The 19,092-nt window shown below is 46.8% G+C and overlaps 1 protein-coding gene across 2 annotated transcripts in view; it reads right to left on the bottom strand.

Moving 5' to 3' along the window:
* The window catches only part of ARFGEF2 (ARF guanine nucleotide exchange factor 2), a 33,185-nt gene extending 16,202 nt beyond the window's left edge, over positions 1–16,983 (bottom strand). For both annotated transcript variants that reach the window (XM_082065457.1, XM_082065456.1), the window contains exons 1-20: positions 16,719–16,983; positions 12,469–12,499; positions 11,538–11,661; positions 11,046–11,192; positions 10,652–10,831; positions 10,022–10,229; positions 9,312–9,383; positions 8,876–9,024; positions 8,347–8,477; positions 7,592–7,826; positions 7,227–7,326; positions 6,864–7,003; positions 5,684–5,792; positions 5,009–5,207; positions 4,150–4,261; positions 3,390–3,595; positions 2,453–2,537; positions 2,189–2,360; positions 927–1,078; positions 611–739 (exon numbers count right to left, since the gene is read on the bottom strand). In XM_082065457.1, coding sequence (XP_081921583.1) covers positions 611–739; positions 927–1,078; positions 2,189–2,360; positions 2,453–2,537; positions 3,390–3,595; positions 4,150–4,261; positions 5,009–5,207; positions 5,684–5,792; positions 6,864–7,003; positions 7,227–7,326; positions 7,592–7,826; positions 8,347–8,477; positions 8,876–9,024; positions 9,312–9,383; positions 10,022–10,229; positions 10,652–10,831; positions 11,046–11,192; positions 11,538–11,661; positions 12,469–12,499; positions 16,719–16,857 — 2,820 coding nt within the window. In that variant the 5' untranslated portion in view covers positions 16,858–16,983. The remainder of the gene's footprint in view (positions 1–610; positions 740–926; positions 1,079–2,188; positions 2,361–2,452; positions 2,538–3,389; positions 3,596–4,149; positions 4,262–5,008; positions 5,208–5,683; positions 5,793–6,863; positions 7,004–7,226; positions 7,327–7,591; positions 7,827–8,346; positions 8,478–8,875; positions 9,025–9,311; positions 9,384–10,021; positions 10,230–10,651; positions 10,832–11,045; positions 11,193–11,537; positions 11,662–12,468; positions 12,500–16,718) is intronic.
* Between the last annotated feature and the right edge of the window lie 2,109 nt (positions 16,984–19,092).

The following is a 19,092-nucleotide window of genomic DNA, read 5'->3' as shown; positions in this document are numbered from 1 at the left end:
GACACAGAAACAAGATTGTAACCAAGTCCCTGAAGAGCTGGAGAAATCTACTATGCCCACACCATTTCCCTTCTATGTATACTTGGCACTATCAGAGCACTTCCCAGCTGAAGGAGAGCGGGAGGAAAATTCGCAAGTGATCTTAATTGAATCATAGAATCACAGATGGTTTGGGTTGAAGGGACCTGCCCGGCCCCCCAGGGCCCCCCCGCCATGAGCAGGGACATCTGCACCAGCTCAGGGTGCTCAGAGCCCTGTCCAGCCTGGCCTGGGTCGTCTCCAGACCCGCCTCTCTGGGAACCTGGGCCGGGCTCTCACCACTCTCAGGAACAACAGTCTCTTCCTCATTTCTAGCCTGCATCTCCCCTCTTTTAGTTTAAAACAATCACCCCTTGTCCTATCGCAATGGGCACTGCTAGAAGACTCAACAACAAAAGGAAAGCTTGACAATATCAAGATCTTAAAAACAAACTACACCAAGATGCTAGTATTTTACTTTACCATTTCAAGAAAGCAGATGAGATGCTTCCTTTTTCTGGTATAAGTTGTTTGTAGTTCTTCATTCCCTCCCAGAGCCCTTAGCAAGCCCCACGCTAAGTCTTGTACAAACCTGCATTCCAAAGATACAGGCTATTCTAATTGCACATCGTATTCCTTCCAAACAAAGGGAGGCAACTTCCGTGTCGTCGCAGTTCTGCAAGCCAACGCTGTACGCTGCCAGCAGCGGAGTCCAGACGAGCTAAAGAAAGGAGGAAACTACGTTCAGAAATCTATCACAATTTTAGGCCAAAACACCAGGTAACCAAACCCAAACGTATCCAAAGAGTCCACCTGCGCATCACCTCACTCTTCAGAGGAATGTTTGACTTTTTTTTTCATGCTCAGAACTCTTGGCAATGAAAAGACGAGGAGAACTTCCCACTCACCTTGAACATGGGTCTGACGTGATCCAGGTGAGTGGCACTCGTAAAAGGAGCCTTTGCGTGGCTTACGGCCTCCATAAGCGCTTTGGCTGTTTTAGCCATTTGTTCCATCTCCAGGTTGTACAACAACCTCCGCTGCTTCTCATTAGCTACACCTAAGGGGAACAGCGCACAGCTGCATTGGTTCTTTTTATATAAGAGCACATTCCCTGTCTTCATGTTGAGCATCACAAAAAGGTATAGTAAATGAAATCTAAAGAGGGAAACCTTCCAGAATGTTACAATTCAGGAGGCTGCCATAGGTTGCAAGGAAGGGACTCCAGCACTAAAACCCACAGCCCAACTTAAGACTTCATTCTTTAAAAAATAACTAATTCAGCCCTTTATAGTGTGCCACATCATTGGAAGTCAGAGGCATAAACTAGCATGTCGCTCTACTATAAAAATGGATGGAAAATCCTTCATCATCTTAGGCTGACAGCCTCAAAACAAAACCAACTGGATAAATTAATAACTTGGTGTTTCTTTATCATTATACTAAAAGTTGCAAATTCAATTTTCAAGCAAACCAATTTTGTTCCTATTTTGAGCTAGGAAACCTGCAAACAGCAGGGAATGCATTGAAAAACACACTATGCCAAAGACTCCGAGTTGGCTGATTTGAATGACATTGATACCAGGTGTCCTGAGTTAAAGCGGAGCACGGCCGGGATTCGGTTTCTGGTGCACACCGCGCACAGGAGGCTTCATTTGGTGGAGACAGGAGAGGTGACCAGAGAGCACAACACACTCGGATCTCTCCCTTTTCAAACATTGTCACCAGGGCTGTAGCACTTAGAGCCTCTGAACTAGAACATACTACTGACAGGGAGAAAAACCAACCTAAACCAACCTAAACCAAAAACCCACCTGTTGTCTAGCACATAAAAACAAGAAGTTAACTTACAAAGTAAGTGCCACCTTCAGTCATTCTACCATTTCCCCCTCACACTTCCATTTAAAACCAAAACCAAACCAAATCTAGTTTCTAGTGCCTCTGCAATGGTGCCAAATACACTTACACAGCTGTTCCCTCCACAGAAGCAGCAGTATTAAGTAATTACTAAGCCAATTTCATTCCAAATATCTGTATTAGCCACTCTAAATACAAGTTATGTATTGCACAAAGATGTTTTCAAAAAGGCATCTGAACTCCACTACGCCATCCAGAGTTACTGCAATAGTTCAAGAGCACTGTGGTCTTGCCAGTTCTAGTTCCTTCTTACTTGGTTTACTACATTTGGTTGTAATTGCGTATTCTTTTGTCTCTTTCATGGCAATTTTCTTTCCTTCTATTTCTTCATAGATTGTGGATAAATACTCTACTGGCAGGTCTTTACTGTCATTGATTCCTCGATTCATTTTAATGTATTGCTCCTTTGTCATTTTATTTTTTACCTGTAAAAGAGAATTGAGGTTGGATATCAGACTTTGAATGCAAGTTCCAGGCGAATCGGAACTTGTACAAGTTGGGGTTTTTTGGTTTCTACCTGTGGACTGTGCAAGTCCGTCGTCAGCATGATAATAGAGTAGGCCAGCACATAGGCGGTGTCAGCGCTGGCGAACAGCGTTTGCCTGGGCAGGAAGAAACACATACAACAGGGTTTTAGAGTCCAATTCCTCAATCCATCAGCTCTATGTCTGCATGCAAAAAACCACCCAGAAGTGCTATGCGTTCAACTAAAGAGCCAACAGAGCCTAAAATTAGTCCTTAGAAATGAATGAAGGCCCAAGTGCTTTAAAATGCAAATAAAAATGGAAAAAAAATCTCGTCTTCACAGTGTGAAACTCCAGCAACGACTGCCATTTTCAAGTGCATCCCCAAAACATTCGACTTTCTCCTTCTTTGCATAATCCTGTAAAAGCTAAAGAACAGCTTATTTTTCACTCCCAAGGTTTCATGGAAAATTCTACACCACCAACCCAGTGATACAACACCTGGACTAAGGAACAGGAGCCAATTAAGCCTGAGCACTTAGCTAAACTTCAATGCTAGTTTATTGCATTACAAACAAGAGCAACACTGCCTACTTGATGTCAGCTAACATACGTACAATTTGTTCAACATCTAACGGGCAAGCAAACCCACGTAACATCTTATTAGCTATTTTTGCCGTGTATTCTTAATTTTAGCAATTGCTGCTTATTACTGTTGGTTACACTTGACTGATCTACATGTATTTAAAAACATACTTAGGGCTTCCCTCTTCCAATGAATCATTCCAGCAAGTATTTGGGATTTAAGGAAGAGCCAGCAGCAGTTCTACTTTCAGCGCGCCGTTCCCACTTTGGTCAGCACCCACAGCCACGGCAGCGGCCGGGCTGCTCCTCGCACAGCCCAGGAGGAGCTCCCGACCTGGCCCCCAAGAGCCACAAACAACACAACCGTTCTGCAGGTGCTTCTCCAGTACAGAGGGTTTGAATTACCGTTGGTTGCATTCAATATATCTAGCAGCAAACTTCTCCATTAATCTATCGATCTTCTGGGCTTCACCTGGCAGACGAAAACCTTCCAGAAATATACGCAGAGCAGAGACAAAGTCCTTTCCACAGAAATCAAGCTGGTCTACATAGGCATACATCACTTCCTTGTTAAACTTGTTGCTTTCCCCAAGAAATTCCCCTACTTGAGTCTAGAAACACAAGAGACAGTTATTACTGTGCAATCCAACTGCCAGCTTCGCAAGAAAGTTCACAATCCCAGAATTGCACAGCTGTCAGTTTTGTAAGACTGATGTGCTCACTGAGCGGGCAGAGCAACCGTAGAAGGGATGACAAGAAACCAGTGCCATTAGAAAATACCCTTAATCCAAATATTCTTGCTTCCCTCACCCCCAAGGCAAGATCTGCATTCCCGTGAGCCAAGGAAAGCTCAGCGGTGCCCAGCTCTCCTGCAGCGCAGAGCGCTTTGCCACTGCAGTACATGATCTGCCTTTGCTGGCAAGACACTGGTAATGCAGATAAAACACGTTCCTGTTTATGGGGAATCCCTTCAGCACTTCGTTGTAAACACAGCAAATCCTGGGGTAGTAAGTAAATACAAGTAGCACCAGTATTAAGTACCTTCATTAGAGCAGCTTTCAGTTATGTACTAATGAAATATGAGCTAAAGAGAGAGCGCACACAGACATCAGAAGATGGGGAGATGACAGAGGCAAGAGTATCGTTATGCTGCATGGGGTCTTACAGAACAGAGCCGCTCCTCCTGGTGCAGAAACTGGGCCATGTCCTCCGCCGTGGTGCCCAGCATGCCCTGCTCCTGCAGGTACTGTATTCCTCTCTTTGGTTTTTTATTAAACCTGTTCAGGCAAAAAACACAGGGAAATTGAGACCTACAACTGAAAAATATCACAGCCTATAAAATTTCAGTTTTATGGAGCCTTTCTAACCCAAAGACTCTGTTCTGTAGCTCTGTCTTTGTTTTCTAGATGAAAAAACGTCAAAGAATGTGCAACAAATGTATTAACTATATCACACCACAGGCTACTTCTCATAAGGTACATTCAGTTGCTGATAAGCTTAAAAGTTACAGCCAACTCATTTAAAAACTGACCCTTTTGAAATATTATGAATGGTAGTTTCCATTAGATGTTTAAAATGTTGCTGTTTGAGACCTTTTTATAGCATTTACAGACACAAAGATCTTCAAATGAATGAAAATGTAGTAAAGCAGAGCTGGAGAATTATTTAATTCTTCAAATGCTATTTCAATAAAAGACACCAAATGGTGTAAGAGCTCTGAGAGCTGCTCGGATCGATGTCCCTCTGGGGACACACGCGCTCTCCTCTCTCGTGGGGCTGGAGCAGCACGAAGGAAAGCTGGGGAGCCACCCTCCGCCCCCTGAGACATCGCTGAATTCTCTTCAGCTACAACAGCCTCACGGCAGCTCCTGACCACAGCGGGCAAGGGGCGGCAGCACGAACAGCAATTTGTAACTGGTGTCCCTGTAGGTCTGACTGTGCAAGACCGTAAGAAACAACACAGGTGTACATATAGGGGTTTTTTTCATTAGTGAACTTTTACTTTCCTGTCCTACTGGACTTACAGTTCTATCCCATGTTCGATTATTTCTTTTTGTTGCTTGATGACTTCGAATTGCTCAGGATCATCCGGGACTGTGGTCTGGGTACCGACGCTCCCCACGCCCGACACGGTGGAGTCCAGGGAGCTGACGCTGCTCCGCCTGCCCGCGCCGTCAGCGCACCTGCCCTCGGCCCCTTCCTGCTCGGGCGCTTTATACGAACCTGGTATAAACAGGGCGAGACTTCAATGATCCTCCTCAGCCAAAGGCTTTTAGGTAAAAAAACACAACCAAAACTAGTAGAATTTTATGAGTTAATATTATTTTTTTACCACATATACTTTTTGCCATTCTGTACTACATGAAGCTGCTGTACTGATGCAATTCTAACATAATCCACCAAAAGACAGAAGAGCAGCAGCAGCTACGGAGAAATTATTGCACTTCAACTTAGTAACTGCAAGATTTATCACACGTCTTGGTAGGCAATGGCCTGGCTAAAGCTGTTAAACAGAACCTGGTTATTTGAACCAGATACCTGAAGAGTCAGTTACTGCAACAGCATTAATAATAATAATTTGTAAAATACTTCATTTGTATCAACAAATCTTTACATTAAAACCTGGCATCCACACTTCTGAACAGCTTCTAAACGCTCTTATCAAACAACTTAGTGTCTCCGTAAGGAAACCATCTTACCCAAGCTAGCCTGATGGTTGGGGTTCACATAAAGATCTTTGCTCCATTCTACCATGCATTTTAAAATAGAAACCAAGCATTCAAGTCCTTTTTTCCTTAGGCTTAGTTCCTAAAAAAACAAACAAACAAAACCAAAACCCACTAAAAAACCAAACCAATACGTGCATATTCACAAGTTTTTAGAAGGCATTAAATCACAGCATTCAAATCTTCGAAAGCTCATCAGTTAGAGGGAAATCAATCAGTTATACCAAGTTTCTGCCCCGTGACTGTTGAGGTGGATACATCTGGGCCAAAAGCAACCATAACCAGCCTGACACCAGAACACGTGCCAGCTGCCTTAAGCAGCCGGTCTATTGACAACTGACAAGTGCAGCCCAGAAGCAACAGGCACCAAATCCTACAGGCAGCCTGCTGGTGTACGAACAACCACAGCCACCCTGTAGGCCTCCGCAGGGTCTTGCTCGTGGAGAGATCCGACAAGTGTCTCACTACCTTAGCTATGCAGTGAACAGTTCTACTCAAAGTCTGAAACAAAAGTCTCCTGGTTTTTACCTCCATTTCCTGGTCAAAGAACCACAGGGGGAAAAGGGAGAGGGAAAGAAATAATCAAGCAAGCATTGATATAATTCTACTGGAAAGCGTGAGGCGCACTCAGCTCCAAGACCAACACCAAGTCGACTCCAGCTCTGGAAGCCGCTAGGCTGGGCTAGAAAAGCAGCGCTGTACGGCAGCATCAGCGTCAGCAACAGCTGCTCCTGCTGCAGCAGCCTGCGCTGCACCCTCCCGCAGGGACCGGGAACGCCCAACTTTAAAAATATCACATTTGTGGTGGAGACACAGCATAAAACGTTTGTGCAAAGCAAATACACAAGATGAAGGCATTGCTGGTTCATAAGCTCCACAAGTAAGGTAGGGAAAAGCTCATTTGATTCTCTCTCCATGGCAGCCCCAAAAGAGCCCAGAACAAGCCTAGTGTCACAATGCAAACATACAGCAAAATCACCAAGTAAATTAATCAAACTGCTTGGGCATCCAACCGCAAATCAGCTAACCAACAAACAGTAAGAAACATGAGTAGGTTACAGACGACACAAACCACGGGAGGTATCGACAACAATGCAAAGACAGCACCATTTATGAAGAAACAGTACCTTATCTTCCAAGCTGTTTCTCCTACCTGCAAAGGTGTCATTCCCAACTCATGCCCGCTTCGTCCCTGCGCGATTTTGGACAAATCATTTACAAGGCGTTCAAATATATTAGCAGCGTTTAAATCACAGTCATAGTTAACATAAATATCCACTACACACTGGGCATCTTGAAAATAAAAGAGAGTGCAAGTATTAGGGTTCAGCGTAACAGCACTTTCCAAAAGAATCAGCCAGTTGGAGCAGGTAATGGGGGTGAATCTGCATATTTAACCCACCACTAGGGGATCCAATTCAAGTTTTCACACTTCAACATTATATGTGGCATTTGTCTTCAAAATCATTCCCATCTGCTGCCAGAAAGTGACTGCTTTCCACAGCAATGAAAATACCTGCACAAATTCTAGTTAGCGTCTGAATCACCATCCATTTGTGTTCAAAGGAGCTTGAAGAAGTTTCTAGAATATTCAGGAAGATCTCTTTGAAGAACACCTGCAAAACAAGTGAGGGAAGGGACTTGATGATCTGAACCTTATTAGAACCATGTAAAATGTGCAAACTAATTTCTATTCAGTAATTCCTCTTGAACAAGAGTATCATCTCATGCATATTACAATTTAACACAGTAGTAATATACTAGCTCAGTAAGCAAACAAAACTAAGACATTAACTTCTAAATTCCAGCTGTCTTTATCATTGCAATACTTTCAGTTGATAACTAGAAAATCACACAAATGATGGTTAAAAAGTCTCTCACCTCAATCTGCATTTTTAAATGGGTCTTAAAATTCGACAGCAGCGTGAGAAAGATGGCGAGCGAGAGCTCAAACACGTCAGGAACAGAAGAGACTCCGTTCTTAGACAGCGCTACACAAAGATATTGCTTGATCGCATTGATGAACATTTCGTGTGTCCTGAACACCGGGCCAGCGTTCTGCAGCACTGAGAGAAGCAGCTGCAGAGACACTATCTTAGAACGCAATTCATGGGATCTAGAAAAAAATCCAACATTAAATAGATTTGTATTGTATTTCTGAATACATACCCGTAGTCACCATTAGCACTACAGCTGTTCTTCCATGTCAAGAAGAAATAACTGCTATTTTATTTCATTGCAATGCGGGGGGCAGCAGGGGTGGGAATCAGTCTGCAAGTGACTGTGGACAACATCTACCATCTTAATTTAGAGATTTTCCATTAGCATTAACATCTTAGACTACGACACCAGACAAACGCAGTGCCATTAGGAAGCATTCCCCACTTCCCCATCAAAAACTTCAAACACCATAGTCAAGGCCATTCCAACTGATAAGATTTACAAGCCCATTACATACACACACAAAAAAAATCCTCAAGTATTAAATTTTTAATAATTTGAAGCAAGTTTCATTCCTAGATTCATCAAGCTGACTGCAACAAGGGCCTGCCAGGTGAATTTTGAATACTTGCTTTACTGCTTCTGTCTCCAAAAGCCACCTGAAGAGGCCCATGCAATAAGTACGGTGTCCTTACTTGGGGTCTGGTGGGCCCTCAGCCAGTGGCTTCATGGAGAGCTTGCACAGGGAGCGGAACACCAGGAAGGCGTCCTTCTGGAGAATGTGGGAGAACCTGGCCGCCGCGGGATGTCCAGATACATCCGTTTCCTTGGGAGCAAGAAACACAACATCAGATCCTCAGTGAGACAAAGGCACAGAGCAACAAGGAAGATCCCACAGCTCTCTGAGAGACAGCTACGGATGAAAAAAATATCATAAAAGGTCATTTGGCACAGTTTAAACTAAGCCTGAGCAGGACTGCTAGTGATCTGGATCTTTTCCCACATGTTGACCAACTCTTCCACTCTGTCCCCATCCTGTATTAAAGTACAACTAGCATAATTAGTTTTAGAAGTTGGTTTCAATATCTGCTTAAATTGCAGCTGCTGCTTCCTTTTCAAACCCGAGCAAGACACGCACGTTAAAGCTCCTGTCCCTTCCCTCCCCAAAACCCCACCTCATCAGTCTCTCCTAAATACACATCAGCATCCAATGGAGTTATTTACCAGATTATCAGTGGAGGAAACAGATTGCCCATCATCTGGAATCCCGTTTGTTTGTACGTTTTCGTTACTAGAGCCAGGAAGAGCGATGTCTGCAGTCTCTAACGAAGGCAGAGCCTTCACTGTTTCTGTCACCTGCTTCTCTTCAGCCACTAAAGGGGAAAAGGAAAACTGATTAAAATCACCCATTGAGTCTCTTCCCCATGACTTTGTGAAGCTCCACAGCCAGTGGGACAGAAGCAGCGCTGCTTAACTAGGAAGTCTCTCAGGTACCAGCAAAAGAAGAATATCATGAGACAGTAAAAACCTGTTCTTACTGCCTTAGGTGTTCATAACAAGATACTTAAGTAACAAAAAATAACTCCAATGCTTTTATAATCACACAAATAAAAGCTTGGCAATACACCTGCACCTATTTTACTTGAGAAGGTTTTGCTACCTTTCATGGCTGACTTGACCACATCTTCCAAGATGCTTTTAACCATCTCCTTCCCTTCATCAGTTGTTTCCTCTAATGAAACAAAGAGATAAGTTTGAATTTAGTACTTGTGTTTAGGAAGAAGAGTAAAAGGAGAAACACGACAGAGGCAGAAGGACTAACAATTAAAGTTTTCTTCAGTATTCTCCTCCAGCGCCATTCCCAAGAAGTCATAAAGATACTCACTGATGTTATTCCCACTGTTTAAATCAAAACATGGATATTTTTAATGCAGTGATTTTTTCATTTGTATTTATCAACTGTTACAAACTTTCAGATTATCCTACATTCCTAATTTGGATACAGCATCTGCTTTTGATAGGGTCTTCATAATACAAATTTGTACCATGGGACTTCAAATACCTCAAAGAGGTTCTGCAACTTCCCACATACCATGATTGTCTTCCTCTCCTTCCTCTTTATCAACCTAATCAAGTCAAATTCCATTGTAATTCTATACACATAAACTACATATAGTTTTACTAGAATTACAGGGAAGACATGAGCCTTTCTTCAATGGTTATAATGTTGTAGACAGGAGCTAAGGATGGCCTGCACACTCATGGTTTCAACCAATAGCCCCGCTCACTTCTCCCCAAAATAGCAGAAAAGTGCATTTTCCGACAGAAACATCATAACTGAAAGAGCAGACACAACCTATTCATGTTCACCTGATGCCGGAAGAGCGGGATCCTGCTCCGGTTTCCCGTCTCCACGCTCGGGCTCCCCGTTGGCGAGCTCCGCGCGCCCCGGCGCGGCCGGCGCGCCCTCCTGGTGGCCGTGCCGCACGCCCGGCCGCGGAGACCTGCTCGCCAGCGGAGCCGCGGCGCCCGGGCACGTCTGCTGCTGCGCCTTCTCTGCTTCTCTGCATTCCTGGATCTTGAACAAATTATATGAAAAAATCAATCTACAGCACCAAACATAAGGGAAAACAGACACCTGTGATGGCTGATGTTCCTTTGTGAATTCATGTGTTAACAAGAAAGAAACAGTGAAAATATAATCACTCGGCCAGTCAAATTACAAAGAAACACTTCAAGCTGATTTCAAAAGCGTCTCATCGTTTGTTTACACCGAGCCATTTGGCAGATACCACAGGCTGAAACCTTGCTGCCATCAACAGGCTTCCTATGTTATTTTTAAACAGTAAGTTTCACTGCAGGCTTTGTCAGGTTTTTTTAAGCTACAAACCACAGATACCCAATTACAAAGACAGACCCGTTAAAAATAAATTATAATAAACTTTCTGTTCCCTTGTCAAGCCTCAACATCTGAGATGAGGAAAAGTAATAGTTACATACAGCTTGATTTTCCATCCGTGTGAAAATGACATTTAACATCTGCGTAAGGGTGGCTTTGGCAGTTGTCTGGTTAATAAGATTTTTACTGGCCAGATAGATGTTGTAGCAGGTTCTAACCGTCTGAAGAATCGTTCCTTCATGAATTTCTATATACGGAGACGTTACTGCAGTGAGGAGAGCCTGAAAAAGTCCACAACACAGTAAAATATGAACTCCAAACACGTAGGCAGCAATGCACTTCTTGCGGATCTTCCACAACGATCGGTTGGTTTGTTATGAAACATATATATATATCTGTTTATAACTAGGGCTTTCCATTAAATTATTTTCAATTACAAAATCAAAGATACAGAAAGCAAATCAATATTGCACCAAAATGGAGCAAATAAAATACCTTAATGATCTGCAGTTGTACTCCTTCATCTGTTTGAGGACCCTGAAAGCAGTTGCAAATGGTTTCAACTATTCGGTCAATCAGCCGTTTCCCAGGAGCTCCGCTGTCTGGAGCGTTGCCAGTGATATGTCCGTATGCAATGAGTTTCTAGGTAGAGAACGCAGGTTAGACGACCATATACTGTTAAGTACAGCAGAAAAAGGGGGTTTTAGACTGGTTTTAACACAAAAATTTAACACCATCAATAAATCTTGCTACCACTCAGACTGCCCACACATCCAGATAAAACAGATGTAGTAAGGGACAACACAAGCTTTTTCCACCCAGACCATTTCTTCCTACCATAACCAGACAAAATTCCAACATCCACCTTTGTACGTATTCACGACAGAAAGGTTCTGCCCTTAGGCTGCATTTTTCTGGCAGAATCTAAGGAGGAACAAGGTATTATAGATTCAAGAGCGTCAGCTCCCATCTCCACAGCGCACTCACCTGTAAACAGTCCAGCGAAGTGCTGACGATGCGCGGGGACCTGGACTGGCAGGCCAGCTCAAACGGCAGGAAATATTTATCTGCTTCGATGAAGTTTGCTCTTGGTGGCTCAGCAGTGCCTTCTCTAGGTCAGATAAGAAGAGTTATTAATTCTTCTTAACACATATATCGCAGCAAACTATGCTTCTGCGCTTTCTAAATTGAAAGCTCAACAGCACACAGAGGCATACAAATGTAACGCAAGTTTCTCTCACACTTACTCCCTTAAAGAAAGCTCCATTTTATTAAAAAAACACATTAAAACCACTTTGCATTTATTTATATTGCATCTGATCTTCTCATATCTTCTTCAAATTAACTCTTCCCTTGCTACACTCCAACACTGTCCCACTGAAATACTGGGGAACTCCTACACAATTAATGATAAATCCATCAAAGTTATTCTGAATTAATTAAGCAGGCCCCATATGGGGAATACTAAGCAAAGAGAAACACATTTGGAGGCTCATTTCAAATCATAGTGCAGTGGGGGAAAACTGTTTTAGAATTTAGATTTAAGTAACTTCTAGACCAAGAATACCAATTTAAATGTTAAGAGCATATACTCTCAAACAGAGGATATGTACTGCTCTTCATGATTTCCTCTCAGGCTATATTAACCCCAGTAAAAGGAAGTGAAAAGCTTTTGAGACACCTTTGAGAAGTTTTGCAATGTTTTCATAGTGAAATTCGAGGCAGTTATGGCCTGAGCGCCCATAGCCACAAAGGTTGTGTAATGGGAACACGCGGGCCATAGCACGCTTCGGCAGAAAGGTGTGAAACGGGGTATTCACAAACCCACTGCCATAATGAATATACACTCTTACATGTCCATTATCAAATTATTCCACTTGCTGTTTTCTGGCATAGTTTACAGCAATTAATAATTTACCTTTGCTTTTCCAGCTCCGCTTTTATTTCATCTGGAAGAAAAAGAAAACAGAGCATTTAACCCCCAGTGTAAGCTGGGTCAGGCCCTGGGCACCAGGGCACAACACCGGCTCCTCTCGCTGCTCCTGGCCCCAGGGCCACCTGCTGCTCTCAGGGCAGGTGTGCAGCCACACACCACACCTGTACGGCCACCCACCGCACCTGTGCGGCCACCCACCCCACCTGCACGGCCACCCACCCCACCTGCGCGGCCACCCACCCCACCTGCGCGGCCACCCACCCCACCTGCGCGGCCACCCACCGCACCTGTGCGGCCACCCACCCCACCTGCGCGGCCACCCACCGCCCCTGCGCCGCCACCCACCGCACCCGTACGGCCACCCACCGCCCCTGCGCCGCCACCCACCGCCCCTGCGCCGCCACCCACCCCTTCCGCCCGGGCGCCACGCGCGCTGCCCGCTCAGCAGGAGCCTTTTCGCATTCCTGCCCAGCACCAGAGCCGGCATCACCAGGAAGGCCTTGCGGCAATCTCTGCCAGAGTTTCGGGCCATAATAAAGGCAGGATGAAGCTCATGCTGAGAATAACTACCATTCCATGTTAAGTAGATGGTTTAAGTTTCCTTGTATTGGAAACTATATATTAAAATGGAGGCAATAATTGCCTGCCTGCAATTAGATGCATCATATGTCAATGTACAGTCAAGTGTGTCCCAGTGGAAGAAAACTGGATCCTGTGCAGAAAAAGGCATCGTTTGTGTGAGCTCAAGGACACGAGCAATGTCTCTCCATAGGCTGTCAGCACACACAGCAGTGCCAATCCAAACACACAAAGCAGCAGCACGCGCTTCCCCCCGGCCCCGCGAGCGCTCCTGCATTGCCCAACTCCAGCGCCTTAAACCACAAACCCAACACCCCGCTTTTATCGATCCTATCGAACCACAGAGGGCCCTTCAGGAAAGGCTGCCACAACGAAGCAACGTTATCTGCGCTTTGCCCGGCGCTCTCAAACTGCGCCGGCCAAGCAGCTACAAAACCAAGAAACGCAGATTCATTTTAGACATCTGCCATTTGTACCCAGAGACTTCTCAGACACATAACTAGACTCCCCAGTGAAGGCACGGTTTGAGAGATTTTGTTTTAACTCATTAACAAGCTAACTAAACAAATCCCGTTGTTTACAAAGCTTGACGATATGTACATGGAGGTACCTGGGCAATCAAAGAAGGTCACATAACCGGGCTGGCTGCACAGTGTGTCATTCAAATTGTCCTAACAGGCAGAGTCACAGTTGGTCTGAGAGGCCCAGGAGCACCATTAGCACTGGACCAACACGAACTGCTGCGATCCATACAGCCTGTGTTCCACCGTCAATTGCTCAGGATAGAGATTATTTCAGTAGATTTACTAAGGACCATGTGTACCTAGAGCTCCACGTAAATGCTTATTAAGCAGCTATTTATGTACAATACACTGGCTGTCTGTTGAACACCAGTTCTCTTAAAAACGCAGTTTTCTAAAGCAGAGAACGGCGTCTCTGTTTATAACAGAGGGCGCCCGCTTCCCGCAGCCCCTCCCGGGCTCCCGCACTGAGCGCAGGACGCCGCCGTCACACCTACTGCTGGGGCAGGAGGCTCAGTGAACGAATCTATTCAACTCTGCTCACCCAACTTACCGCTGTGCATTTCAAAAACCAAACCCACACATCACTAAGGACTGGTTTTCTTCCTTCCACCCTTCTTGTGTTCACACCCTATTTGAGCCTATGACACTTCTCATATCTACAAAGTCATGAAGATATTTTGCAGTGCAAAACTGCACAGTGTTAATCCAGTGAAATGTATGTTACTGGAAAAGGAAGAGAAAAAAGGGCAAGAACAGTTTACAGTAAGAATGAAAGAAAACCTATATTTCTTACATAAGAACAGCAGCAATTTTCAGTAGTAATTTCCTGAAGTTCTCAGGAGCTGAACACATTCAAAGTAATAAAGAACTCATGTAGAAGAACACAAAAGCATCATTCCCACCATTAGAAATACATCCCTCTGTCTCACCAAACAAAAATGTAAAGCCTATGTAATTACCATAAACACTACTGCAGTAGCACCACAGCGGAAACGGCACAAATAGCTGCAGGACAACTTATATCGGGCAGTTCTAGAGCACAGCAGCCCCTCCCTGTTCAGAAAAGGATGGATCGCAGCCTCCCAGCACCAAGAGCAGATGTAACCCCCACACGACCACGTGTGCCGACTGCTCTATGAACGGTACCATACCTCAAGGCTCCATCAGAAAGACCACGGTATAAACAAGACAGCAAAGCAAATGGGATTGGGTAAGAGGCAAAAGGGCCTATTTAAGGTATGAGATGGAGAAAAGAAAAAAGACAACAACTGACGCAACTACCAATTCCATAAAGTTAAGTTCACATCTCTCTCAAACTGGATTAGTTTTACTCAGAGGTGACTGGACTTTTTTATTATTATCAAAACCACTGAAGCTTCTTTCACACTTAACAGTTTGTGTGGATTACGAAGTTTGGCCTGAATTCCTCGGGCAGCAAGCAGTGCTCTTCCCACATTCCCTACCGCGTTTGCCATTGCGCAGGGCTCGAGAATTAAGCTAATACTTTTGAAATTGAAGTCATAGTCTTACTTAATATAAAATATAAGCTTAATTAAACTTAACTAAATGTAACTAAAACTGTGGGGTTTTTTTTAATTTGTGTTAAAAAAAAATAAAGCTTAACCTAAAAAGAATAGTTTGGAGAAAAAAAAATAAATCACATGCCAATATGAATGTGGTTTCTTTTCTTTACAACTCAAAAGCATGCAGCAACACTCACCAAATACAACAGAGATCCTGCAGTACAGTAACCAAGGCCCCACTAGCGCAGGACAGTTGGGCAACAGCCGGTTATCTGTGCGTGCTGACCTCGCTCCAGGCCAGGGGAGCACACGGCCTTTCTTACCAAGCCAAAAAAAGCCCATCACGACAGGCATTAACTAACCTCAAACATACTGTACCTTGAAATATAAAGACATACAACAGTTACAATCCAACACGCAAGTGCTAATAGGTGGCCGTTGCACAGTACCCCTCCCCAAAAGTCATGATCTTCGATGTGTTAGTAAACATAATGACCTTCACTCGTCATCTTTCAGGAAAGTTCCCTTTCTCGCCCTCTAAATATATTTACATAGCAGAAAAACAGGTTCTCGGTCCTGTAGATGCACTGGGGACACGTTGGGGGAGGTACGGAAGAGATCAGGGAAAGGAAGTAAGCAGGAAAACTCTCTAACTGCTGGGGCACACGTGTTATGTTATTGCTCACTATATCGACTTTAAATAACAATTAAAAAACACCCCTCTACCTGGTCACCCTTTCCTGGATATACCATCGCTACAATTAGCTCCTACAAATTTCCTGAAGGTGTAGGAAGGAAGATAAAAACAACAGCTATTTTTGAAGCTTGCTTTCCCAGGCCACTTGACAGAACTTGCATTTGCCCATTTTCCTTAAATACTCAACCTGTCTGTTTGTCTGTTGATACCATAAATGTCCCCTAAACAAAGGAAAAATATTGGTGCAAAGCAACAAGAACTCTCATAGATATGTCACCTTTGCGGAGCAGGAAAGGCCAGAGAACTCCAACCATAAGAGCTATCTACACGGAGCTATATCACCCAGTTTATTTTTTCCCCTTCAAGATATACCATATGGCTTCAGAACCTTAACACAGAGACCTATATCCTCAATTTGTACTTGTGGGAGCCTTCAGGACCAGTCCAGCAACTCCACCGCAGCAGTTTCGGTTCCGCAGACACCACAGACACTGTATTTGGCTACACCGCTCACAGCTTTTAGCCAGTCCAACCATGAGCTGGAGTTTGGATACCAGGAGATCACGGGCCCCGGAAGGTCTGAGGCTCTGCAAGTCAAAGGCCTTAACCAGCCTGGCTCCTAGTTTAAAAGCTTATAAAATCGGTTTTACAGTGACAAACCCAAAGCGTTTCTGTGTCACCCCGGGGCCAGAACGCAGCAGGTCAGGTGTCGGGGGTTTCCTCCCCGCATTCGCGCTTGTCCCGTTGGGCAGAACTTTCCCCGCCCCAAACCCCGAGCTCCCCGGGGCCCGGCCGGGAACCCCGCGGGGGGACCCGGGGGGGTGGCACCGCCGCCCCCCCGCCCCCGGCAGGAGGCCCGCGGGTCCCAGCGCGGCGGGGCGGGAGAGCCCCGCGGCCGGGCCGACTCACCGAGCGCCACCTGGCAGGCTCTCCGCAGCTGCCCGTGCGGGGGCCGCTTCGCCTCCTTCTCCGCCAGGATCTTCTCCAGGGCCCGCGACACAAACATGCTCTTGGTGCGGGCGTCCTGCTCGCGGGCCGGGGGCTGCATGGCGGGAGCGGGGCGGCGGGGCCGGGAGCGGGGCGCTCAGAGTCCCCTCACCCGGAAGAGCCGCCTTCCCAGCGGCCGCCACCGCCACGGCGCCGCCATACTGCCGCCGTCACGTGACTCGGGCCGGCACCCGCCTCCCCGCCGGCCGGTGAGTGACAGGCGGGGGGCGGGGCTGGCGACGGGGGCGGAGCTGGCGGCAGGGGCGGGGCCAGAAGCGGCGGGGCCGGAAAACGAAGCACCGACCGTGATTGAATAAAATTACCGGGGAGTCCCCGCAGCCCCGGGCGAGGTGCCGGGCTGCCGAGCTGCCGAGCCGCCGCCATCGGGGCTGCCGAGCTGCCGAGCTGCCGCCATCGGGGCTGCCGAGCTGCCGAGCTGCCGCCATCGGGGCTGCCGAGCTGCCGCCATCGGGGCGCGCCCGCACGCTGCTCCGCGCGGGTGTCCGCCGGCTCCGCGCCCCACGGGCCGGGACCCCCGGGCTCTGCACAAATTGTCCCTTTTCTTGTCCCTGCACTGTGTGGGGGCAAAGCCCCACTTACTGCCTGGCTGGAACGCAAGATGCTTAAGGGGAAATTGGCCTATTACATGTCAGGTACAAATTTCAGTATCGGTGAGAATCGCAAGTAGGTTACTGCTGCAAGGATTTGTATAGATTAAGTTATAGTTACCAAAAGGGAAGTCATGTTAGTATAATATTCATAAGACTTCTCATCTAAGCATCTCAACACTCACATTATCCCAGTTAGCTTCCACAGAATGAATCCCATAAAGAGGCACTGAGAAAGTACAGGTGCGACAGACCCGGACAAAGTTGTACATTAAAGGAGAATCACTAAAAATTAAATTTCAAGTCCCAGAAACTGAGTCTCATAACCTTATGCCCAACTGTGTCTTCTCCCTTTACCCTCTGGCCCATGGGGTAGGGAACCGTACACACCAAATTGAATCCTGGACTCTGAAAACCAGTGTAATCTTTGGAAACAATCTGCAGGGGTGATTTACTGCACCCACACTCCACCATCGTCTGGCAACCATCACCGGGACACGTCACCTCTTCTGTGCCGTTCCACAATGGACCTAATCGCACTAAGACAACCACGTTAGCTGAGAATACAGGGGCACATTAGATTGTCTAGATTGTAATTTTATTTCCGTATTTTCCAAGCAGCAGGACTGTAATTCTTTAGAATGTCATTAACAGATCCTGAGTGTCAATTTGTCCAGAGCTCCAGTTTTTGTTCTAGATCTCATAGCATTTGAAGCATTGTTGCATTTGAAGTATCGCTAGTGGCTGGGAGCACATCTGCATTGGGCGTACTGGTTTGGAAAAGCCAAGAGAGCCAGACGGCCACGCTGAGCAAGAGGCACCGTTTCGATTACACGATTGTTTTCCTTCGGAACTGGTTTCGGGCCGGTTTAACCTTTCCCAAGCGCAGCACCTGTTTGCAGCGGGCTCGCTCGCTGGGGGGCGCCGCAGGCCCGGCTGCGGGGGGACCGCGCCGCTCGGGAACCGCCGGGGAAAGTCACACACACTAACACGGTGAGATCGCGGGTGCCGGGGGGAGGAGGCTGCTGGCACACAGCCCGTGGCCCCGTGCCGCGCCGTGCCCCGCGCAGCCCACGAGCGGAGTTACTCCGTGGGACGACGCCTGTTCCCTGTGCCGCGCCGTGCCCCGCGCAGCCCACGAGCGGAGTTACCCCGTGGGACGACGCCTGTTCCCTGTGCCGCGCCGTGCCCCGCGCAGCCCACGAGCGGAGTTACCCCGTGGGACGACGCCTGTTCCCCGTGCCGCGCCGTGCCCCGCACAGCCCACGAGCGGAGTTACTCCGTGGGACGACGCCTGTTCCCTGTGCCGCGCCGTGCCCCGCGCAGCCCACGAGCGGAGTTACCCCGTGGGACGACGCCTGTTCCCTGTGCCGCGCCGTGCCCCGCGCAGCCCACGAGCGGAGTTACCCCGTGGGACGACGCCTGTTCCCCGTGCCCCAGCCAGCCCGCGGAGCTGAACGGGGACCCGAAGGTTTTGTCTGGATTTGCATCCTTCAGCTGTGACCCAAGTCCCCCGGCCCGTACACGTCCAAGTTCACAGCTGCCATTCAGCCGGTTTAGCTCCAGGAGTCAGTATGTAGTTCAGCGGCAGACCGGGTCCTCTCACACACCTACAGAGCTCAGTTGATTTGATTGCCTTCCTCTTACCGCTGGCTTCTCCTTTTCGATGAGCTTTTGATGGCATCAAT

Source organism: Streptopelia decaocto (assembly GCF_964273445.1).
Source record: "Streptopelia decaocto genome assembly, chromosome: 14".
In the NCBI taxonomy this organism is placed as follows: domain Eukaryota; kingdom Metazoa; phylum Chordata; class Aves; order Columbiformes; family Columbidae; genus Streptopelia; species Streptopelia decaocto.
The sequence above is the reverse complement of the archived record's forward strand: the minus strand, read 5'-3'. Positions and strand labels throughout refer to the sequence as shown.